Here is a 22,144-nt window from a genome sequence, read left to right as displayed (position 1 = left end):
ACCTACTTTTGAACAACTTGATCTCACCTGAAGTCGCGTTGAATAGCATCAGCCATTGTGATACAGGCGCCGTTCGCATCATCTTGGATGAAGTAAGAAAGCGAATGGACCTAAAAGAGTTGGAACTGTACATCTCGACGATACTTCTGTCTTCAGAAGATATACCAACGACTAATAAGGTGCAGCTCCTTCTGAGTGCCTTAGAGTTGAAGTACGACCCAGAATATACACAAAAACAACAAATCCAAGGTCAAAAGCATGTGTCTAGCACTACTTTTCTCCTGTTGCTCATGGGCACATCATGGTTTAGTGATTTTCCTTTGCTGGTCAAAAGTTTCTACACAAACTCCATTCTAGACATTCCGCTATGTCTAGCATATCATTGGGCGATTTACCAAGAGGATGATACGTGGGAGGATTACTCATTTCTACGGATGACGCACAGTGCCTTGGAAAAGATATCTTGTGTTGAGCTTGGAGGAATTCGACAACATCTAACGAGCCTGCGAGATTTGGTTATAGAGCAAACGGAAAGCATACTGAAAACTCTACTCAAAGGTTTTTTAAAAGGAGACAAAAACAGTTTTGTGTGGTAAAACCCATCTTCGAATTTCAAAACGTTGGGCATCCGGTTGAATCCTGCAATTACAGATTTAGATGAGTGGGATGGTAGAGTTCTGGTACCAGCGAAGGAATGGCCCTATCCATTGCAGACTGAACAAAACTGGGAAGATTGGAAAAAAGAAGAATTGATCAAATATCGAAAAGCGATGGAAAAAGTAGAGCAGCGTCAAGCAGCCAGCACAACAAGCAGCATGGCGGAGGTGGAAGCCGGACTGGACACCTTTTCTTTGAGCCCTGAAGGCTCCGACCAGGGCTAGCATCATAGAACCGGGACATCACCATCTCCTTCATTTGCACGAACTTTTTGCAATTATGGCCATAGGATTGACTGCCTTCTTTTGGATTTCCGTTGTACTTTTTCCGTAAAAGTTGTATTTGGAATTGAATTCGTTTGTCGTTGTTAGCGTTCAGTAGATGTCGCGGAACCAAGGGGGTGTTAGGGAAATAGTAGGCGTTTTTGGCATCTGATATTGTTTTCTCATTCAAAGTTATGGTAGATTGCATTAGAATCGTCTCCAAAGGCTCCACATAACTTTCAGGCCCCACGTGCTACAACATCTGCAAAGGCATATGACTTACTCTTTACCTTTTCATCTTCGTACCCTCGAACCCTCTCGGGATGCTCTTGCACCCTTGTACTTACATTTTTCACATACCTTTTAGAAGCACTTCGCACCCTCGTGTGTTTTCAAGCTTCGTATAACTTCTCGCCCTCTCTATCTACCTACCTAAGTTACCGTATAATTCTCACATCTCAATGCCTAACCCCCTCACTCCCCCCTAAGCACCCTCCTCACAGTCCCCTCCAACCCCTCCACCTCCACCCCCAAAGCCCCGTCATCCCAACCCCCTTCATACAGCGTCTTCCCGCTCGCCCAAATACGCCTCAAAGTCGCCAATGCCGCAAGCGGATCCCCCTTCTCCCACGCCTCTTGCTCAAACCTTTCCAGCTCCGCCAGCGGCACGAACTCCACCTCCCATTTCTCGCCGGTCTGGCGCTCAAACTCCTTCACGACGTCGTTGGGCGTGCTCGTGAAGGAGTGCACTCTGAGCGCGCGGTTGCGCGCGGCGTCAGGGTTGCGGAGAGCCGCGACGAGGAACTTGCCCACGCTGTATCGCAGCCACCAGTCAGTCAGCTGTTGTTCGTCAGTGTGTTAAGCGGGCGAGGCCACTTACTCCGGCATTGTCGTAAATGCTACCCCTCCCGCCCCATCACCCACGACCCACGCCCTCCTCCCCACCCTATCAAACCCGCCCACCCGTCCCTCCCCACCAGCGGGCGCCGCAAAAAAGAGCTCCGGATACGGCCCCGTGACCAAATACGTGTATTGCAACCTGCCCTCCCTCACAGCCCCCTCATCTTCAATCGCCCTCCTCACCGCCAGCTTCGCCTGATGCGTCTTTTCGCCCGCAGAGCTCGCATCATAGGCGACGTCGGTGCCGTACTCGCTGGGGAAAAAGCGCGTGATATTGGGCGAGTCGGCCGCGGCGCGTAGGAGCGTGGACTGCTGTGTTAGCGCGTTGCGGCCGAGCGCGCTGATTACCGTCGTGAAGCCTAGATGGAGTCAGCCCGCATGTATGTTTGATACCTATAGCAACGTGAAGTGGCTTTCCGGGTCCCGCCCCAGCACCCAAACAGAAACACCTCAAGTAAGGTTACTCACCCTCCAAGGCGCCCTTCACGACCCCCACATCACCCACATCGCCTACGAAAACCTCAACCCCCTTCGCCTTCAACTCGGCAATCTCGTCCTTCTTAGCCTCAACCGTGTGCTTAGACGTGAAGATCCCGACGCGAGGGAACGGCGGCTGCGCGCCCACGATCGCCGCGGTGATGTATTTCCCGATGAGGCCGGTCGCGCCGAAGAGCAGGATGCGGTCGGCTTGGGGGGTCGTCATTGTTTTTGTCGTGTCTGCTGTTGTTGGTGGTGGTGGTAGGTAGGTGGAGGGTTTGTTTGGTGTTTGAGTTGGATGGCGGGGTGCTTGCTTGCAGGCAGGGCCGCTTTTTTATGCTGTCGTTTTGGAGACGGATTGCGCCATCGCGCATGTGCTGTTGCTGCTGCTGCTTTGAGATACGCCCTTGCCATGTATGTATGGCCTTCGCACGGCTTGCCGCTTGAAGCTCCGGTGCGGTCGCGGCCCTGTTCCTGGAGTGGGGGTGGGTGCATCGAAGCGCCCCAGGCCCGATTCGCGGTGGATGAGCGCGCATCCATCCACATGCATGTAAGCCCCGCACCACCACGCGGGCGAGATGCGCGTACACAACACGTCACTGGGCAGATATTTTTCGAAAGAGCATTGTAGAGGCAGAAGCCACCGTTCAATTGAGCATAGTCCTATGGCAGACGCGCCATCTGTTCATCATGAGACCATATCCATGAAGCAAGCAGAACAGAAACCCAAACTCCACCCGTTGTTCCCAGAAGCACGCAAAACAGACCTTTCCCCAGAGATGATGAGTCGCAGCAGTCGCATCGCGCCTTCAACCCAGTCCGCCGACCCGTGCAGTGATGTGCGCCGAAACCAGATGAGCCGATGACGTGCCAGGCGAAAAGCCGGTGGAAAAAGGACCTTGACGACAGAACCGACGCTGGACGCGCTTAACCGCCGAAACCGTACAGGGTACGGCCCTGGCGCTTGAGGGCGTAGACGACGTCGAGCGAAGTGACGGTCTTGCGCTTGGCGTGCTCGGTGTAGGTGACAGCGTCACGGATGACACCCTCAAGGAAGGTCTTAAGGACACCACGGGTCTCCTCGTAGATCACTGGGCGAAGGGTTAGCGCGACGCCTACAGGCGAACAACGCGACGCGACGCGTCCAAAAGGACACTACTTACTGGCAGAGATACGCTTGACACCGCCACGACGGGCCAGACGACGGATGGCGGGCTTGGTGATACCCTGGATGTTGTCGCGCAAGATCTTGCGGTGACGCTTGGCGCCACCCTTGCCGAGACCCTTGCCGCCCTTGCCGCCTAGAGGAGCACAGTTAGCGACGTGATCATGGAGTGCGAGGCGAGGTGTCGTGGTGTTGAAGGGTCCACGTGCAGCGCCAAGGACGGCGGCGGCGGCATCGCGACGCGTATCGTGAGCCGAGTCGCGAAGGCGATGCAACGCGACAACACGGGCGGCGAGGGCTGCAAACGCGACAGAAAGGGTATGCACTTACGTCCAGTCATTGTGAGTTAGTTGACTAGTGGTTTGGTTGAAAGTGTGTTGATGATAGACGCGCGTGGAGTTGATGGCGTCACGGGGTGGTGTTGTCGCGGGTGGGAAAGGAAAGGAAAGGGAGCGGAGTGGAAGGGCCGGACGATAGGCTTTAAATAGGAGGGGCGAGTGATTAGGTTGCGGCCTTCTTTCGTTGTGAGTCAAGCTAAACTGGATTGGGCGGGGGGTGGCCAAGCGGACGGCAGGAACATCAACCTGCGAGCTGGCCCTCTTTCACGCGCCCAAAAGACTGTTCGGAAAGCGAGCGTTGATAACTCAGATTTACCTCCCGCCCTGCGCCTGCTGCCGCCCGCGCTTCCGCTCGGCCCTGTCGGCCCCGGCTGAACCTTGTTCCGACCTAGGAACGCCAAAACCGCCAAAACCTAGAGACACTCACACCTGAAAGCGACTGCTGCCTGTTACCTCTGTGACTCATTGCTTATTTTACTATTCTGCCGAGAAAGCTGTATGGATCTGCATTAAATCAGTTTACTTGAAACCCCGGTCATTGTGCCAAACTAGTCGTGGCCTATCCACACTAACGCAACAACCTCCCGTGCGGACACGACTAACCGGGCAAGCACGTCAACCATGTACGACACACCCATGCAAGGCACTATTTTGAGACAGTTCCCCTCAAGTACGACGCGCGCATGCCTGTTTCACCGCAATATCTAGCTATCTTTGCGAAAGCTCTCATGATTCTCTAGTAATCATTCAGTGTTTGCACCGTCCACTCCTCTCCTGTGATTCTTTCTCTTAATCCGCGCGAGAAACTAATGATTCCAACTGTAGAGCTCGGTATCTCTTGTAACCCATAATATTGCTTCTGGCACCCAACATCTGCACTTTTGAGCACAAGGCAACCAACCACCCCCACGGCCCACTTCGGACACCCCACAGCCGGTCCCAAGACTCCGGCAAGCAATGTTGATCATGGCTCCAATCACGGTACCGCGCAGGCGGAACGACAACCAGATTCACGTCCCAACCATCACAGCCCCGAGCATGTCGTACATTACCATACGCAACATCCTGCTATGTACCTGCCTGGTCGAAACCCTGTACGGTACATCCCAGCTGTATCTCCCGACGTGTCCGCACCGAGCAACTGCCCCACACGCATCAAACGCCACGTAAATGCCAAAAGATAGCCACAGTGAAACAGACTGTGCCTCCCTCTTCCTGCCCACAATACCTCCCACCCACTGACGACCACACACTTACCCACAACCACGCACAGACCTAGTGCTTCTGCTGCCCCTCGATAAAGTCCAGTGCATCGTCTCGGCTGACAACGTCGATGCTGCTGGTCTTGTTCGAGTAGCTGACACCGTAGCACTTCTCGGCCACGAGCAGCATTTCCGGCCGGAACGTCGTGCAGATGAATTGCGCACCGCCCTCGGTATTCTCGCAAAGCGTCTGAATCATGTTGGCGACGGCGGTGCGGTACTGCGCGTCGAGGTTGGCATCGATCTCGTCGAACAGGTAGAAGGGTGCCGGGTCGCACCGCTGGATCGCAAACACCAGGGCAAGCGCGCACAAACCTAATTTCTGTTAGTATTACCATCGTCGAAGACGTGACCCAGGCTTGCGGCTTACTCTTCTGTCCACCACTGAGTTGCTGAATCCTCTGTTGATCGTCGTGCTTCGAGTTGAAGCTAACGCTAATACCCACGCCCGTGTAGTTCTCAATGCTCTGCCTCCGTTCCTCGTCACTGTCCTCCTCTTGCTCGGCCCTGGCTTGGCTGTCGCTCTTACGCTGGATGACCAAGACACCCTTGCCCGCCGGTACCAGTTTTCCAAAGATGTTGGAGAACTCGCGACTGGCCTGCTTGAACGTCCGCTCGATGGCTTCGTCTTTGCGCTGATCAAGCACTTCGATGAGCTCTTCGATCGACCTTTGGCTGGAATTGAGTTCGGAGCGGCGCTTCGTGAGCGTGTCGCGCTGCTTTGTGAAGTTGGCGTATTGCTCGAACGCCTTTTTGTTGACGTGTGAGTATTTCTTGAGAGCATCGTTGATTTTATGGAGACGCTTGAGGGCCTTGTTCGACTCCATGTTCTGATACTTTTCAAACGCTTCTTCGGGCAGCACACCGAGATCGCGGATGTTCCTCTGGCATTCTTGTGCTTTGCTGATCAACAAAGCTTTCTTTGCCATGCTCTTTTCCATCCGCTTCTGATGGCGCTCGATTGCGCGCGCCACCTCCTCTTGCTGTTGTTGCTTCTCGGCCTTGTTCTGTTCTATCTCAGCCAGCTGAACATTAGCCTGCTCGATACTCTGGTCAGTCTCCCGTAGCTTCTTTTCAACGACATCAAGAGCCTTGTTGATGCGCTTAAGCTCCTGTTGGCGATCTTTGAGTCTAGAGGAACTGCTTCCACCTGCTACACCGCCATTCTCCGCATCTTGCGCATTGAGTTGATCCAGTCGGAGGCGCAGATTATCACGCAACTCAGACTCCAGCGTGGTTTTACGCGCTTCGAGCTCCGACCGCTCCGTGCTGAGCTCTGAAAGCTGCTTACGAAGATCCTGAATAGGACCGGTCAAGGATTCAAGCTGCTGCTCTTCCTCGCGCGACAATGCCTTCTTGAAGTCGGAGGCAAGCTCGGCCTCATAAGCTTCTTGTTGCTCTCCGAGCTCACGGACCGTTCGCTCGATATTTTCGCGCGATGCTTGCTTCGAATCCAAACGCTCCCTCCTGGACTGCAGATCAATGGTCTTGCCGCGGAGTTCTAGTTGAAGCGGACCGTAGCTGCCCTCAAGCTGCTGTCGTCGTTGCTCGGTTTTCTGAAGCTCGCCAACTGCCCTGGTGATTTCTTGGTCCTTGTCTTCGAGAGAGCGTTTTATTTCGTTTTGGCGTTCTCTTTGAGCTTCGAATTCTGCCCGCCATTTGCTGACGTTGCGCACAGAATCAATGCGCGACTGACGGGGGTCATGGAAACCACCTGTCAACGCACCCTTCTTGTCCGCACGGTCTCCTTCTGGCGTAATGGCACTAACGGCATGGCTGCGAGCATATTGTGCAGCAACTTGCAGGTTGGGGCAGATAATCGTTTTACCAAAGACGTGGTGGAAGGCGTTTTCATACGCTGGGTCGTACTGGAGCTTGGTGATCATATGAAGAGCGTCGCTGGCCTTGGGAATGTTGACTGGCTTGGCTCTGAGGCGGTTGAGCGGCATAAAAGTAACACGACCCGCCTTTTCCCTTTGGAGTATCTCGAGAACTTTTGTGGCGGTTTCCTCATTGTCGACAACATAATGGAAAAGACTGGCTCCCGCAGTCACTTCAACGGCTGTTTTGTACCTGTCGCTAACTTCAAAGAGCTCCGCTAGCGTACCGTAAACGCCCTCAAGGTTGTGCTGGCGCTTGATACGGCGGACCGCAGCAATGCCACGGCTGGTGTTTTGGTCCATCATGTGAGATAAAAATCTCTCTGCACGGCTTAGCTCTTGTTGGGCGTTGCTGATGACAGAATCGAGCTTGGCTTCCTCGCGCCATAGCTCCTTCCGCTGGTCCATAAGACGTTCTCGGTCCTCTTTTGCTTTTTGGACTTCTTCTGAAATACTTTGCATGCTGTCTCCGCGGTTCTCGATGCGTGTGCGGAGCTCTGCAATGTCCGTCTCCAGCCGTCCGATCTCGGTTTCAAGCTCGGATATGTCTTCCATGGTTTGCATTGCAACAGCTTTGCGCGTCGCGAGAGCAACGTTAACTTCGTCGATTTCTTTGCGGAGCCAGTCGTCTCTCTCGCGCTTGGTCCTGAACTGCGCTTGTCTGCCTTGTTTGGCATAGAGCCGTTGCCTGGTTCCTTCGGCTTCTGCGAGCTGCGTACGGATGGTGGACTCTTGTTCTTTCATCCGGTTGTACTCGGGCATGAGCTGAGTGAGCTCCTCCTCGCGCTGTCTAATTTGATCCTGGACCTGCCGCAGTTCGGTATCATGGCGGATCTTGGATTGCTTAGCAGCAGATTGGCCCTCCGTCAGAGTATTGACGTCCAGTTCAACTTTGGCTTTGTCGCGAGCAGCTTCCCGCCTCTCATCTTCAAGTTGACGCTTGTCGACCTTCAGAAACTCTATTTGCTGCTTCAGTTCGGTAATTTCGCTGTCGATTTGGGATATAGCTTGCTCATTTTGAACAAACTGTTCTCGGTTCTCGTCAGTTTCGTCGACTCCGGTCTGCCGCATCTCATCAATGCTTTCTAAAACCCTGTTGATCTCTTGCTGCTCGCGGTTGTAGATGGTATACTCCAGGCACTTCCGTTCGCGGTCTTTATCTTGATACGCCCTGAGTTCTTCCTTCTCTTCCTCGAGCTCGCCTAGACGCTCACGGATATATGCCAGCAGGTCGTCGATTTTAGAGCGCTTGTTGTCCGTCTCCTGCATAATCTTTAAACTCTCGGTCCTCCTCGCCTCGTAGACTTGCGTACCCGCCACTTCTTTCAACAGGTTCAATCGCTCACCGTCCTTCATGTTCGTCAAAGCAGTGACACGGCCTTGCGGGACGATATAGTAAGGATTGGAGCGCGAAAAACCCGCGGACTCTAGGAAGTTCATGACTTCGGACTTCGTGGTGTTCTTCCGGTCCAGCGAGTATTCGTCCTTCTTGAGACCAATTGTCCGGCGTAAAATGGCCTCCGGTTTGCCGGTGGGGAAGCGGTCGTCGCTGTTGTCGAAGATGATCTCGACATAGGCAGACATGACCGCCGAGCCTGAACCTTCCTATGTGTACATCAGCCCCACCTCAATTCGTATCCATCAATTGCGCATACATGAAGCAAGGCCTGTCTCTCTTCGCGGCCCATTTGGGTGTAGGCATCGCTGAGGACGAAGCGAATTGCGGCGAAAAAGTTACTTTTGCCCGAACCATTGCGACCGACGATGACATTGTGCTTGGGCGAGAAGGGCTCGATGACCGTCTGGTCCTTGTAGCTGCGAGCACATGTCAGTCGAGTCCGAGGGTTGCGACAGTGAAGCTCACCTCTTGAAGCCCTGGATGATGATCTGCTTGATATACATGGTTGAGGCGTGGTGCGCGATGCGCTAGAATAGACGCGTTGTCGCAATAAGGCGCTGTTGTCGAGTGTGCGCGCGGTTCGCCTAGGCTTTCATTGCCGCCTTCGCGCGGAGTAGGAGTGAGTCGCGAGGCTAATGAGCGACGGTGAGAGATGGGTGAACGCGTCGCGGAGACCAACGCGTTGATGGGGTCGTTTAGTCATCTCCCCGCGTGCCGCACACGACCAACCCGGAGAGTCCTTTTTTGTCTCGGGTATTTGCGCAAGCTCGTCGACTGAACTCTGACCTCAGATCTTGTTGAAGGCCTAGAGTGCATACGAGTACACCCGTTCACAGGAGGTCTCTGGTCACGCACGACAAAGTTACTTTTCCTCATTTCCATGGTCACGCACGCCATCTCCTGGTACGGAGTACGGTCCCCTGGCCTCGGACATTGTCGGTCTCGACTTTTTCTCAGAGCGCCCACTCATGGTTAAAAAGCGTGCGCAATTTGCATGCTACGGACGCAGAAGAATTCTCTCGACAACTAGATAAATCACTCGATGACATTCCCGAAGCCATTCCCGGTGGTTTGCCGGCGACTTTCGGGATGACGTCGAGAGGATGTGAATGCCGACGGCCCTTCGGCATATCGCTCTCAAATGGATCTGAACAAGTTCAACCTTCGCTTTCTCCAAGGTTGAACAGGACAAAACAAAGAGCCGCGTACGTGTACAGCTTGGCACCTGTCCGCTCCCGGGCAAATGCAGTCGTAGGGCTGTCACTTCAAAACCTAATATGACTACTACGAGAAGGTGCCTGACGGAAGGTATGTCCGCCACGTAAGATCATGGCCAGAGTGTCATTTAGGTTGGTTTAGTTCATATTTCATCTTTGTTCTTACCGTCTTATCCGTCGGAGTCGGAGGCCCCAAGGCCGCGAATCTGCTCCTGCCTTCCCGAAAAGTGAGGCGCAACTTTCGATATAAACAGCCGAATCGTCCCTTGCATTGTTAGAACCGCTCTCACTTTTTCCGTCGTTACTTTTAAGTCAAGCTTTCTTGTTCTTCAACCCCCTGTGCCCTTGCTCCACCCTTTCACCTACGGTTTTATCGCGTCGCCCTGTGCGATTTCAATCCGTTTGGCAGTAGAGCTCTCGATTCTTATTCATATTCGTTAGTGCCCATTCTCGTCTGGGGTTTCGTATCTGAATCACCAAAAGCCATGTGAGTATTTAGATACTTCAGTCATTGTCTGCACAAAGTTCATGTTGTGTGCGGAGACTGACTTCTGTCAACGTAGAGAGGGGACTTATATACAATACAAGGGCCAAATCTCATCCTTCATATCCATCTCTTTTATCCCTCGCCACCCTCTTTTATATACGCGATATAAATTATTCCCGTTCTTATTCGGGCCTAGGTGCGCCAAGTTATGGTCCATTGGCTCTTCTCCGCTAACCTCTTTGCTCTGATAGTCTACCGTTGTCTTATCCTGTCTAGGCACTCTATACTTCTTTCATCATTTCAAGCCACTGCCGAGACCCACAGCTCACAATCGTTCCCCCGCTGCAGAAACTTAGCCTGGGTTTGGCGTAATGTCTTGCCCGTGATCGAAAACTCCTTGCTTCAACGTCACGTCAACCCTTTTTGCTTTCCTTTAAAGGTTTTTTTTGACAGATTCACTGAGAAGAAAACGACTGCGACGCACTTTTTAATTATGATACTCCTAGTTGCCTGCTTGCTCAGCATCTTTGCCGAGTATGCAGTTGCTGTCGGCCCGCTCGTGGAATTGGGCTATGCCAGATACAATGGAGTTGAGTTGGGCAACGGCGTCACCCAATGGCTCGGATTGCCGTATGCAGCGCCGCCGCTAGGCCCGCTGAGATTTGCTGCCCCAGCAGACATCACTATTGAAAATAGAGAGTACCAGGCATACACGGCAAGTAGCAGCAAGAATCACGTCAGAAGCAAGACGATCCAGCGTTAACATCCCAGCAGCACGGTCCGGCCTGCATTGGCGTCGACTCCAGCTCGAACAGTCTCGGCGACAGCAGCAGCCAGGTCTCGGAAGACTGCCTGACGCTCGACATTTACGCGCCGGCGTCGGCGACGGCCGAGTCACAGCTGCCTGTGTACTTGTACATTCCTGGCGGCGGCTTCAGCGTGTCGGGCCTGCCGCCCAACGGCTCGACGCTCGTGCACAACAGTGGACACGAGATCATCTACGTCTCGCTGACGTACCGCGTCGGCCCATACGGTTTCCTGACTGGTGACAGCAGCGACCTCGTCGCGGAGGCGGGGACCCCACAGTTCAGTTACAACAACGGGCTCAAGGACCAACTGAAAGCGCTGCACTGGGTCAAGGAGAACATTCAATCAGTGAGCATTCTCCACCCATAAACACACGTCCCGTCACCGCAATCGCTCTCTAACGCCCCTCAGTTCGGCGGCAATCCCTCTCATCTCGTCATCGGTGGCGCCAGCGCAGGCGCAGGCTCCGTCGTCCTGCACGTCTCGAACCCAGAAACGAGCGCGCTTCTCGCAGGCGCAACGGCCGAGTCAGCCTCGTGGCCGCCCCTCCTCACCCCGGAAGAAGGTGACTACATTTTCAGCAACATCAGCGCGCTAACCTCGTGCTCGGCGTCCGTCAACGCGCTCGCCTGCCTGCGCGCCCTCCCCGCCTCAGCCCTCCAGCAACTCATCCGCGGCCAGCGATTCCGCTTGCCCGGCGCGCCAGAGACGCCGCTCTTCGCGTACGCGCCCACGCTCGACGGCGACCTGGTGCGAGAATACACGTACGAAGCACTATGGCAAGCGCACCGCTCACGAGGGCACACGCTGCCGCCCCTCCTCCTCGGCGCGACAAGCCACGACGGGGCGACCTTCGCGCCGGCATCCGCAGGCACGGCGCTCTACGCGGCCGACGCATTCATAACGTCGCAGTTCCCACGGCTGAGCGCCACCGACCTCGCCTGGCTGCACGCACACCCCTACTACGCGCCGCTGATCCAAAGCAGCAATTTCCGCGCCTTTGCGGCCCGCGCCTTCGGCTCCCTCCGCTACGCCTGCCCCGCGCTCTTCGTCGCGTGGGCGGTGCCCTCGCGCGCGCACAGTCCCGCCGTCTGGCTGTACCGCTGGGACGTCGGCGCCGCGGGGCACGTCGCCGAGCAGGGCGCAGTGTTCCGCGGGGCGGGGGCGGCGGGGGGCGACGTTGCTGCCATCGAGGCCGCCGCTAATATCCAGGCGTATTTCGTTAGTTTTGTGCGCTTCTTGGATCCGAATCCGGGAAGGGCGGCTGGGGCCCCGCTGTGGGGCGCTACGGGAGGGGATGAGGTGGGCAGGGGGGAGGATGGGGCGCAGAAGCGCGCGCTGGTTTTGGAGGTCGTGGTTGAGGAGGTGGAGGCGGGGGTGGGGACGGGGGCAGTTGGCGGTACAGAAGCAACAGGCGAAGCAGGCGCAGCAGAAGCCGCAGCACCAGCACCAGAAGACACGACAGTAGTAGCCGGGAGCGAAGAAGTCGAAGCAGCAGCCGTGGTGCAAGAAGCGGGCGAGGCAGAGGTTCCGGAAGACAACAACGACAACAACAACAACGACGACGACACCCCCTCCCTACCGCCCATCGGCACAGGACCAGCCCCAGCAGCCGGCTCCTCGACAGCAGCGACGACGTGGCTCCCCCAGCGCATGCTCTTCACGGACCATGCCGAGGAAGAAGGAGCCGCGGCCACGCGCATGGAGATGCTCGATGCCACGCAGTGGGAGCAGTGCGTCTATCTTGTGGATCGCGGGATTGTGCTGCAGCAGTAGGGTGCATGGGGTTGGTTGTGTGGGAGGCGTGGTGGGGGGTTGGGGGGTGGTTGTAAGAAGGGAGGGGGGATGGATGGAAGGACGATGAGGGCATCCGCGGCGTTTGTGTTTCTTGCTATTTGGTTTTGGTTTTTATACGTCCGTCGTTGGTCGTCTTTAGTGGATTTTAGTTGTTGGTTGATTGTTGGACTAGGGCTCTGAAGTGCAGGTGCAGGTGCAAGATGTTATGTTATATGTTATGCAGCACGCAGAGGGACGAAGGTGATGATAGCGGGAGTAATAATGGCTGGATGGGTGGATGGATAGATGGGTGGATAAATGGTAAAATGAATGATATCACAACGGACTCCGCTCTTCCTACCTGTTTCCAGCACTATCACCATCGCCATCATAGCCTGCTACCACCATCTTCCCAACCCGCTCAACTCACTCCCAATCACCCCACACAAACACACACACGCCTCACACATCCCGCTCGCTCAGTAACATCCATCGATTGATTACTAAACTACTACAATAGCTTGAACTTGTAAAAAACAACGAAAAAAAGTCGGGGAATACTCGAGAAGCCAAAAAGCAGGAAATATAAAGCTGGGGGTTGTTGTTGTTCGGCTTAGTGACTTATGAAACAGAAAAAAGAGAAGGAAAAAGACGACGAGGAGGGTAATCGGGGTGAGAGGGAGGGGCAGTGAAAAACTACTAAAGTCGCAAGAACGCGTGAATGATGACGACGACGGCTTAGGGTTTGCCCTTGGCGGAATTACTTTTCAGCCCCAAAAAACGACAAAACAAGAGACAATCCTGCAAAAAGCTCTGCACTCCCCAGCACCTGCTGCGTAACGTTTTTTGGTCCTGTCCTGTCTGTCCCCACCCCACCTTCTCGCGCGTGGACCAGGATACCAAGGCTTCGAAAGACATGCTGCAACCGAATAGAGAAAAAGAGAAAAAAGGCCGTACTGGTACACCCATCGCGTGTCATCTTGCCGACTGTTCGTCGTTTGCTGCCGCTGCTCAAACCTCCTCGCTCTCGCCGTCCGCGCCGAGCGGCTGGCTCTGCTCCCGGTGCATCCGCGCCTCGATCTCCTTGAGCTGGCTTTCGCGCGCCAGCAGCTCCTGGCGCTTCTCTTGGATCTCGCGCTGCACCTTGAGCTCGATCTCACGAAGCTTCTCTTCTTCGCGGCGCAGCTGCTCCTCCTTCAGGCGCACGGATTGCGAGGCCAGGTCTTCGGGGTTCATCGACGAATCGCTGGAAGCTCAGTTAGCATCTTTAAACACAGTATGACGGATAAAACGGGAAACTTACGCAGCAGCACCACCCTCCACGCTCTTGGACAGCTTCTCGGTACGGTAGTTTTCGTAGAGGAAGTCGTGCGTGATTTCCTTGAGATCCGCCAAGTGGCTGTGGAGCAGCGCACTCCTCACGGCCAGGAAATCGGAGTGCCTTGGGTTGTCAACCTCCACCAGACCCCAGGGGTATTGCCGCGCGCGGATCGTGCGACCGTTCTCCTCGACGACGTCCTCCGAGCCGACGATGGCAAAAGGCATGAGGCTCCTCAGCTCGGCGTTCTCCTCCACGGTGTCCTCGTCGTCCTCCTCGATGTCGTAGGGGAAGTTGTAGACGGGGATGCGGTAGTGCTCAATGTCCTCCATGACGAGCTTCTTGGATTCGGCAAGTTCGACAGGGGTGAGCGAATCGGCCTTGCCGATGACGGGGATGACGTTGACACGAGGGGAAAGGCGCTTCATCAGCTCGATATCGAGCTCACGGAGACTGCGAAGCCGTTAGCAAGACTGCGGGATCCAGCGAGCAAGTGGGGTCGGCGAGCATTACCCGTGACCGGTGGGAGTGATGAAGTAAAGAAGGACGTGGACACGGTTGTCGCGGAAACGAGGGTTACGCTTGATACGGGACTCCTCAGCCAGGATGTCGTCATACTGGCGCTCGAGGTAGCCGACAATCTCTCCAAAGCTGGGTCGACGATGTTAGCAGGCGGCATAGAGCTCCATCGTGGCATCGTGGCTTACCTGGCCTCGTTGTCGATCTGGTCACCGAAGCCGGGCGTGTCGACAATGGTGAGAGAAATGCGGGTGCCCTCCTCGTCGAGTTCTAATTCTACCAATCTGAGTTAGCCGGTTCGATGGGGCATAGCGGCAGCAGGGGACACTGTACCGACGGTGACGGGCTTTATCCGGACGCCCTCTTCGATGTGTGCATTGGTCGGGTCGTCGGAGTCCTTGTGCTCGAGAACCTTCTTGCCGCAGAGGGTGTTGACGAAGGTGGTACGGCCTGGGAGGTGCGCGTCTTGTCAGGAAGGGCTCGTGAGAGGGCAGGCGGGCGGCGCCAACGTACCAGTGCCCGATGCACCGCAGACCATGAGGCAAAACTGGATTCCCTTCTTGACATTCTTCTTTCTGCGAATCTGCACAGAGGTTAGCCTAAGGTGGACCTAGGATTGCGGAGCGGCGCGGTCGGCGGGCGCGGCAGGATCATGAGCCAGGGCGGACGTACGGCGTTCATGCTGGGCGAAGACATAATCGTGGCCCTGGGGAATTGGCAAGGGAGTGTAGGGGAAGATTGAGCCGAGGACTGCCTGGGAGAGCGAGTGACTGTCGGCAGGTATTGGTGGGTGGTAGTAGCTAGCGGGAGGAGGTGGAGGTGCTTGGGCGTGATGGAGGAAGGCCAGCGACGCAGTAGTCGGCGGCCCCTTCCCCCTAATTTCCAGACCAAGGGTCCGCCATGGCGCCGGGTCAACGATGCTCCGGGCCGCGGCGCGGAGGGCTCAACCGGGCCGTGCGCAAGCTCCCTCATCAGCATCCACCCGCCCACTGCTGCACAACCACAACCCACCACCACCACCACCACCACCACCACCATGAATACCCGTCCCGCCATCGACACGGAGCCCCCTCCGCCCGTCCTCTCCGTCGCCTACAACCAGGACTTTTCCTGCTTCTCTGCCGCCCTCCTGACCGGCTTCCGCGTCTACACCTCGCCTGACTGTCACCGCGAAAAGTCGCGAGAGCTCGGCGGCGGCCTGGGTTGCGCCGAGATGCTGGGCCGCACCAGCTACCTCGCCCTCGTCGGCGGCGGCAGCAACCCCAAGTTCGCCCAGAACAAGGTATCGCCCCGCGCCTGAGTTCCGCCGTCTGTCTATATTGACTAAATCCAGCGCCTCTCAGATCATCATATGGGATGAGTCCAAGCAGCGGGCCATCATCACGCTCGAGCTTCGCACGCCCGTCCAGCGCATCCGCCTGACCAAGTCGCACATCGTCGCCGCCCTCCTCAACAGCATACACCTGTACAAGTTCTCAGCCCCGCCCGAGAAGGTCAAGGAGTTTGAGACGACCAACAACCCTTTCGGCCTGTGCTGTCTGGGTAATGACATAGTCATCTTTCCCGGCCGCACCCCGGGCCAGGTCCAGGTGCTCGAGCTCGCCACCCACAACGTCAGCATCATACCCGCGCACACGAGCGCCCTGCGTGCCCTCTCGCTCAGTTCCGACGGCACCGTCATCGCCACCGCTAGCGAGCAGGGCACCCTCATCCGCCTGTGGTCTGTGGGCAGCGGCGCCAAGATCGCAGAGTTCCGTCGCGGCGTAGATGCCGCGACCATCTTCTCGCTGGCGCTGTCCCCATCCAACACCTTCCTCGCCGCGACGAGCGACAAAGGCACCCTCCACATCTTCGACCTGCCCAACGCCGCGACCCACGAGCCGCCGCCCGAGCGCAGCGCTCCCCAGTCGCATAGTTCACGAGGCTACAACGAGTGGGCCGGCGCGCTCGAAGTCCCCAACGGCGCGGCCATGACGCCCGCCTCGCCCGAGCCCGTCTCCAAATGGGGTATTCTGGCCAAGCTCCCCCTGATGCCGCGCGTCTTCTCAGACACATACTCAACAGCGACGGCGCGCTTCGAAATGGGCGAGGAGCCGGAGCTGTGGGCGGCGAACGCGCGGCGCGACAAGACGAGCGGCAGCGGCATCGGCATCGGCAACAGCGTCGCGCCGGGCTCGGGCAGCTGCCTTAACTGGAACACGCCGATCCAGGGCGTGGCGGGGGGCAGGCCGCCGAAGGGCGTGATTGGCTGGCTTAACGATGTCGAGTTGTTGGTTATTGGTGCCGGGCGCGACTCGCGTTGGGAGAAATTCACGGTTGGGGTGGCGGAAGATGGGAGGAGATGCGTGAGGCGGGAGGGGTGGAAGCCTATTTTGGAGTAGAAGGCGGTGCTGCTGCTGCTGCTGCATCTTGTTCAATGAGCCCCAAAGCGGACGAGGCATAGTGAGTGGTTTCTCTTCTTCTTCTTTTTCTTTTTGTCTTTTTGATTACACAAGCGGCTTTCTTTTGGAGTTGGTCCAACGGCATCGTTTATGACCGGCGTTTGGGTTCGGGAGATGAGCCTACTGGGTGGGTTTTTACTTCTTCTTTCTTCATGGATGGGCGATGGGGGTATTGGCGTACAGGCTGGCTAGCAGGCAAGCACTTGTACATGCTCGGCTCGACGTATATACGGGCGCTCGCGCGCTGGATTAGGCATTTATTTACCTTAGGTACTTGTACAGCTGCGGCAGATGAATGGGATTTTGTGATCGAAGTGTGTGTGTTCGTGTGTTTGGTGAGGGGATCCAGTGTTGGATTTGGTACTTGGTTGTTTGACTAAAGCTGGAATATCACCCATCCAGCCCGTTAGCTGTTTCTTACTGAAGCTTTCTCCCCTTTTCTCTCTTGTCTTCTCCGCAAGTTGGACTTTGCATATGTTTATACACGGACTACATAGATTACTCGCCTACTGACTTATGCATACGTCTTAACCTGGTCCGAATCTCTTACTCGATTTGCTCTTGCTCACTGCGTCAAGCGTGAAGGTATAGGTATGTGGAGTTACTGAATGGTAGTAGAATAATACGGGTATATCAAATAGTACGTCTATAATCAGACAGACAACCAACCAACCTGTCCAACCATCCAGCCTCTTTTGTCCTCTCGACCTCACCACCACCCTCCCGTCCTCAATCCCGAAATCTCATCCGTGCCCCATCCCCGGTCCTCCATTTTTACTTACCGCCATAGCAGCCCCAACCACCTACCCACCCGCCAGGCCGCTACCCGCGGAGACCTCTCCGCCTAGGTACGCAGCAGCACGCAGCCGGCAGCGCAGCCTGACGGCTTCCCACCTACTCTAGCCATGCCGTCCGGCCGCCAAGCGGTAACTACAGAACCGCCAACCATGCACGCGGCACGATGGCCACACCCTCCGGCCCCTCTCAGCGCGCCACGACACGCATGCATGCAGCCAGCATGCCAGCAACCGGCAACCAGTGATTCAGAACGCGGCAGGACGCGGAGCGGCGCGCGTGCATACCCGGCCGATGCGCTAGGGCCACCCACGGGCGGCTTATCGATACCGATAGGGCTGGGATTTTTGCGCGCGATCGCAACATCGGACTTTGCTCTCGCGCCTCCGCTTCCTCTTCCCCATGGCTCCCACTCCCTCGAATCCCCGTGCGTGGGAGAACCTGACCCCCGCGCTCTCGCCATGGGTCCTCGACGCCGTGTCCTCCATGGGCTTTGCCCGCATGACCCCCGTCCAGGCTAGCACTATCCCGCTCTTCATCGGCTACAAGGATGTCGTCGTTGAGGCTGTCACTGGTAGCGGCAAGACGCTGTCGTTCTTGATCCCGGTCGTCGAGCGCCTACTACGACTTGAAGAGCCCATTCGGAGGCACCATGTCGGCGCGATCATTATTTCTCCTACGAGGTATGCCTTAGTCCGCGCGCGCGCTTTGAAACATGGCTAACACTACTGTCTAGAGAACTTGCGTCGCAAATCCACACCGTGCTGCTCTCTCTCCTCCAGTTCCATGCGCCCTCGGCTGCAGCTATCAGGAAACACGATGGCTCCGACGCGGGCGACGCGGAGCCGCAGCCCACGTTCCCTTCTTCAACCCTTAAAGTTATACCCCAGTTGCTGCTCGGAGGCAACACCACCCCCGCCCAAGACCTCAGCACGTTCCTTAAAACATCGCCGAACCTCCTCATCGCGACGCCCGGCCGCCTGCTCGAGCTCCTCTCGTCCCCGCATGTACATTGTCCGCAGACGTCGTTCGAAGTGTTGGTCATGGACGAGGCGGACAGACTGTTAGATCTCGGTTTCAAGGACGACCTGCAGAAGATCCTGCAGCGCCTGCCCAAGCAGCGGCGCACCGGCTTGTTTAGTGCCAGTGTCAGCGAGGCCGTCTCGCAGCTCGTCCGCGTCGGCTTGCGCAACCCTGTCCGTATTGCCGTAAAGGTCAAATCGGCCTCGGGCGCTCTGGATAAGAGAACCCCTGCGTCGTTACAAATGACCTATGTCCTCACGCCACCTACGCACAAGATTCCCGCCGTTGCTAAACTCCTCGAAACTCTCTCACCTGTCCCACAAAAGTCTATCATTTTTCTTTCTACCTGCGCTAGCGTGGACTATTTCCAGCACATTCTGCCTACTCTTCTATCCTCCTGCACTGTCGTACCGCTTCACGGCAAGCATCCCCCTAATGTTCGCGAGAAGAACTTCAAGCGCTTTTCTGAGAGTGTCACGCCCACTCTTCTCCTGACGACGGACGTGGCTGCTCGCGGCCTCGATATCCCTTCGGTGGACCTCGTCATCCAATTGGACCCTCCCAGCGACCCCAAGACGTTCATCCACCGCTGCGGTCGAGCCGGCCGTGCCGGACGCCGCGGCCTTGCCGTGACCTTCCTCACGCAAGGCACGCACGAGGAGGACTACATCCCGTTCCTCTCGGTGCGGCAAACCCCGGTCGCGCCGCTCACGACACCACGCATAGAGACGACGGACGAGGAAGCCTCAGCCGCGACGCAGACGATCCGCGACCTCGTGCTGAAAGACCGCGCCGTGCACGACAAGGCGCAGCGCGCCTTTGTCAGCTGGGTGCAGTCGTACAGCAAGCACGCGGCGAGCAGCATCTTCCGGGTCAAGGAGATCGACTGGCAAGCGCAAGCCGAGTCATGGGGCCTGCTGCGGCTGCCCAAGATGCCGGAGCTGAAGGCGTGGGACGGGGACAAGCGGCTGGGCCTCTCGGACGCGATCGACTGGAATGCGTACGGCTACGCGGACGCGGTCAGGGAGAAGCGGCGGCGGGAGGAGACGGCGGCGTGGTTGGCGAAGCCGGCGAGCGAGATCGAGGAGGAGCGCGCGGCGAAGCGGAGGAAGAATGAGAAGACGGCGGCGTGGAGCGGGCAGCGCGAGGCGAAGGCTGAGAGGGAGGTCAGGCGCGAGAAGAGACATCGCAAGAAGGAGGGCGAGCGCAAGAAGAAACTTACGGGTGAGGAGAGGGAAAAGGAAGAGCAGTTGCTGGGCATGATTGAGAAGGTGAGGGCCGAGACGAAGGCGAGGGAGAAGGAGGAGAGGGAGGCCGAGGAGGAGTTTAATGGGTTTGATGATTGATTGGCTGGTTTGGTTTGGTTTGGCTTGGTTGGGTGGGTGGGTGTATATCACATCGAACACATAGATCCAATAACAATGACCAGGTTGCTCTGGAAGAACGATGTACCTACCCATGGCGAGTACGGAGTACAGTACCTACCAGGCTACCTACAGTACAGTCGAGCTGCATCGCGTCATGCCATCTCAGTAAGTAGGCAAACGGGTGGGCGCGCATGTGCATGTGTATGTATGTACGAACATGCAGGCATGAAGGCAGGTGGCGGGTGGTGCTGGTGTCTGTCGTGGTGGACGCGGGTTCGCTGTCGGTGTCTGGGGCAGTGGGTTGCACCTCACAGTGCAGACGACAGACCCGGAGCGACAAAAAAGTTCACCGCGCCGATCTTTTACCGCGGCAGCGGCACGCCGAACAACCTAACCTACGGGCAACGCGACGGCGGCTCCCAGGACCTCAGCGCACCCACGCCAGCAATTGGGACCTCCGCACCCAAGATCACAAGCCCGGCATGGCCCTCCGCCCACTGACACGGCTGGCGCTGCACGCGCGCGGCAGCAGCACTCCAATCGCATCGACTACGCCGAGCTTCATCGCCGCAACCACCTCGACCGGTTCGCACCACCAACAGCGCCGCAGCAAGCACGACCGCTCCCGCAACCGCGGCGTCTCCGTCATCCGCCGGACGGGCTTCCGCCCCCGCCAGACTTTCGCCGTCTCCGTTGATGAACTGCCCCGCCCGGTTCTGGACCCGGCTCGCAGACCAAAGGTCAAGGTCGACGACGACCATGGCCTGTGGCAGTTCTTCCACCCGGAGAAGAAGCTGCTGCATACGCCTGAGGAGGACTCGGCGCACGGTGCGTAGTTGCGTCCGCAGCAGCAGTACACAAAGCACGACATTCAAGCCCGCACGTTTGCGTTTGCGAGACTGCTGTTGTTTGTTTGTGGTTTGTGGAAAGAGAAGAAGGAAAGACCGGTTTTGCTGACTCGTGTTTCTGTCCCTCGTTGTAGGCCGCTCGTGGACAGTGCAGGAGCTGCGCTCCAAATCCTGGGAGGACCTGCACGGCCTGTGGTGGGTGTGCGTCAAAGAGCGCAATAGGCTCGCGACCGAGGCGTATGAGCGCAAGCGCATCGATGCCGGCTACGGCGACTACGAGGCCCAGGGCCGCGACGAGACGGTACGTGGGGCTGCGGCTGCGCGCTGCGCGTGGGAGACTACAACGACGACGGCGGCGGCGGCGGCGACGCATACATTGGCATTGGCATTGGCATTGGGCTTTGCTGCATGAGGAGGGCTTGAGCAACGGCGGCGGCGTGTGGGACCTGCCTGGGGGCGTTTCCGTTTCCTCTCAGACGGAGCGTCGCGCCAGTTCTCGCCTGAGCCTATACCCACCCACCTACCCACCTGCCTACGCACTACCCCCACGCACAACCCACCAGAACACAGCTAACGCCCACCCCCGCCTCTAGATCTGGAAAACGATGAAAAACATCAAGCACACGCTAACAGAGCGGTGGTACGCATGGGAGAACGCGCGGCAAGACGCGCTCTCGGACGCCGAGGTCGACCTCTCCGGCTCCGGGCAGGCGTACAAGCCTAGCTACAACCCGACTTTCGAGGTGCGTGCCCCCGAGAGAAACGTGCCCCCAAGAGAAACGTGCCCCCGAGAGAAACGAGGCCCCGAGAAAACCTGGAAAGAGAAAAAGAAAAAGAAAATATAACTATCACGCCGCGCTGTTGATGCTGACTTCTTTTTCCGTGCCACAGGAAGACGAACCCGAGACCGAAGCGATAGAGGCCGCGACGGCGGCGAAGACGGCGGAGATGGTGGCGGGCGAGGAGGGCGTCAAGGTCACGGGTGGTGAGCAGATTGCCGAGGCCGAGGCCGAGAAGGAGAAGGAGAAGGAGCAGCGGTCGGAGCCGCCGAGGCAGGCCGCGTAGGCCATGTGGCCTTCTTCTTTGTTGTTGTAGGAATAGGAAAATGGAGGGGGGAAGGCGACGTAGATTCGGTACAGCACCACGAAAATAAAAACGCTACCTAGGTCTCGCTGCTGTAGACGCGTTTGCTCTGCTCCCGTTGT

The 22,144-nt window shown here is 57.0% G+C and overlaps 8 protein-coding genes across 8 annotated transcripts; 4 read left to right on the top strand and 4 right to left on the bottom strand.

The window, feature by feature from the left end:
• Positions 1–1,316: 1,316 nt before the first annotated feature.
• K452DRAFT_275921 (uncharacterized protein) lies at positions 1,317–2,794 on the bottom strand. Its single transcript, XM_033539258.1, has 3 exons — positions 2,289–2,794; positions 1,801–2,179; positions 1,317–1,734 (listed from the first exon to the last, which is right to left on the bottom strand). Exons 1-3 carry the CDS (start codon positions 2,521–2,523, stop codon positions 1,395–1,397), a joined length of 954 nt encoding a protein of 317 aa, XP_033394703.1. The 5' UTR covers positions 2,524–2,794; the 3' UTR covers positions 1,317–1,394.
• A 135-nt stretch (positions 2,795–2,929) lies between these two features.
• K452DRAFT_290085 (uncharacterized protein) lies at positions 2,930–3,894 on the bottom strand. The gene is made up of 3 exons (XM_033540939.1): positions 3,793–3,894; positions 3,461–3,598; positions 2,930–3,388 (listed from the first exon to the last, which is right to left on the bottom strand). Exons 1-3 carry the CDS (start codon positions 3,800–3,802, stop codon positions 3,225–3,227), a joined length of 312 nt encoding a protein of 103 aa, XP_033394702.1. The 5' UTR covers positions 3,803–3,894; the 3' UTR covers positions 2,930–3,224.
• Positions 3,895–5,075: 1,181 nt separating this feature from the next.
• K452DRAFT_310950 (uncharacterized protein) lies at positions 5,076–8,844 on the bottom strand (the record flags this gene model as incomplete). The annotated part of the gene is made up of 4 exons (XM_033543374.1): positions 5,076–5,377; positions 5,433–8,547; positions 8,598–8,757; positions 8,807–8,844. 4 exons carry the CDS (start codon positions 8,842–8,844, stop codon positions 5,076–5,078), a joined length of 3,615 nt encoding a protein of 1,204 aa, XP_033394701.1.
• Positions 8,845–10,179: 1,335 nt separating this feature from the next.
• On the top strand, positions 10,180–12,974 carry K452DRAFT_360734 (uncharacterized protein). Its single transcript, XM_033546367.1, has 4 exons — positions 10,180–10,241; positions 10,297–10,781; positions 10,820–11,200; positions 11,264–12,974. Exons 2-4 carry the CDS (start codon positions 10,539–10,541, stop codon positions 12,626–12,628), a joined length of 1,989 nt encoding a protein of 662 aa, XP_033394700.1. The 5' UTR covers positions 10,180–10,241; positions 10,297–10,538; the 3' UTR covers positions 12,629–12,974.
• A 211-nt stretch (positions 12,975–13,185) lies between these two features.
• Positions 13,186–15,304, bottom strand: K452DRAFT_255003 (uncharacterized protein). Its single transcript, XM_033538343.1, has 7 exons — positions 15,138–15,304; positions 14,979–15,048; positions 14,799–14,915; positions 14,654–14,741; positions 14,460–14,597; positions 13,932–14,399; positions 13,186–13,874 (listed from the first exon to the last, which is right to left on the bottom strand). The coding sequence occupies exons 1-7, from the start codon at positions 15,159–15,161 to the stop codon at positions 13,640–13,642; spliced, it is 1,140 nt and encodes a 379-aa protein (XP_033394699.1). The 5' UTR covers positions 15,162–15,304; the 3' UTR covers positions 13,186–13,639.
• A 169-nt stretch (positions 15,305–15,473) lies between these two features.
• On the top strand, positions 15,474–16,846 carry K452DRAFT_255000 (uncharacterized protein; the record flags this gene model as incomplete). Its single annotated transcript, XM_033538342.1, has 2 exons — positions 15,474–15,747; positions 15,809–16,846. Exons 1-2 carry the CDS (start codon positions 15,502–15,504, stop codon positions 16,844–16,846), a joined length of 1,284 nt encoding a protein of 427 aa, XP_033394698.1. The 5' UTR covers positions 15,474–15,501.
• A 1,257-nt stretch (positions 16,847–18,103) lies between these two features.
• Positions 18,104–20,188, top strand: K452DRAFT_275904 (uncharacterized protein; the record flags this gene model as incomplete). The annotated part of the gene is made up of 2 exons (XM_033539257.1): positions 18,104–18,384; positions 18,438–20,188. The coding sequence occupies 2 exons, from the start codon at positions 18,104–18,106 to the stop codon at positions 20,068–20,070; spliced, it is 1,914 nt and encodes a 637-aa protein (XP_033394697.1). The 3' UTR covers positions 20,071–20,188.
• Positions 20,189–20,609: 421 nt separating this feature from the next.
• Positions 20,610–21,673, top strand: K452DRAFT_197910 (uncharacterized protein; the record flags this gene model as incomplete). Its single annotated transcript, XM_033535982.1, has 3 exons — positions 20,610–20,919; positions 21,074–21,240; positions 21,533–21,673. Coding segments are annotated over 3 exons (618 nt in total), but the record flags the coding sequence as incomplete, so codon positions are not given.
• Positions 21,674–22,144: the final 471 nt, after the last annotated feature.

Source organism: Aplosporella prunicola (genome assembly GCF_010093885.1).
Source record: "Aplosporella prunicola CBS 121167 unplaced genomic scaffold K452scaffold_21, whole genome shotgun sequence".
NCBI lineage: Eukaryota > Fungi > Ascomycota > Dothideomycetes > Botryosphaeriales > Aplosporellaceae > Aplosporella > Aplosporella prunicola.
The sequence above is the reverse complement of the archived record's forward strand: the minus strand, read 5'-3'. Positions and strand labels throughout refer to the sequence as shown.

Bases quoted from the DNA above. Each gene is read 5' to 3' on its own strand.
- K452DRAFT_275921 (XM_033539258.1), bottom strand. From the start codon at position 2,523: ATGACGACCCCCCAAGCCGACCGCATCCTGCTCTTCGGCGCGACCGGC. The intron at 2,180-2,288 runs GTGAGTAACCTT...GACTCCATCTAG, and splicing joins CGTGAAGGGCGCCTTGGAGG to GCTTCACGACGGTAATCAGC. The intron at 1,735-1,800 runs GTAAGTGGCCTC...GCTGCGATACAG, and splicing joins GCATTTACGACAATGCCGGA to CGTGGGCAAGTTCCTCGTCG.
- K452DRAFT_290085 (XM_033540939.1), bottom strand. The intron at 3,389-3,460 runs GTAAGTAGTGTC...CCCTTCGCCCAG, and splicing joins TGTCAAGCGTATCTCTGCCA to TGATCTACGAGGAGACCCGT.
- K452DRAFT_360734 (XM_033546367.1), top strand. From the start codon at position 10,539: ATGATACTCCTAGTTGCCTGCTTGCTCAGCATCTTTGCCGAGTATGCA. The intron at 10,782-10,819 runs GTCAGAAGCAAG...ACATCCCAGCAG, and splicing joins CAAGTAGCAGCAAGAATCAC to CACGGTCCGGCCTGCATTGG. The intron at 11,201-11,263 runs GTGAGCATTCTC...AACGCCCCTCAG, and splicing joins TCAAGGAGAACATTCAATCA to TTCGGCGGCAATCCCTCTCA.
- K452DRAFT_255003 (XM_033538343.1), bottom strand. From the start codon at position 15,161: ATGTCTTCGCCCAGCATGAACGCC. The intron at 14,916-14,978 runs GTACGTTGGCGC...CGCACCTCCCAG, and splicing joins CTGCGGTGCATCGGGCACTG to GCCGTACCACCTTCGTCAAC. The intron at 13,875-13,931 runs GTAAGTTTCCCG...CTGAGCTTCCAG, and splicing joins GTGGAGGGTGGTGCTGCTGC to CGATTCGTCGATGAACCCCG.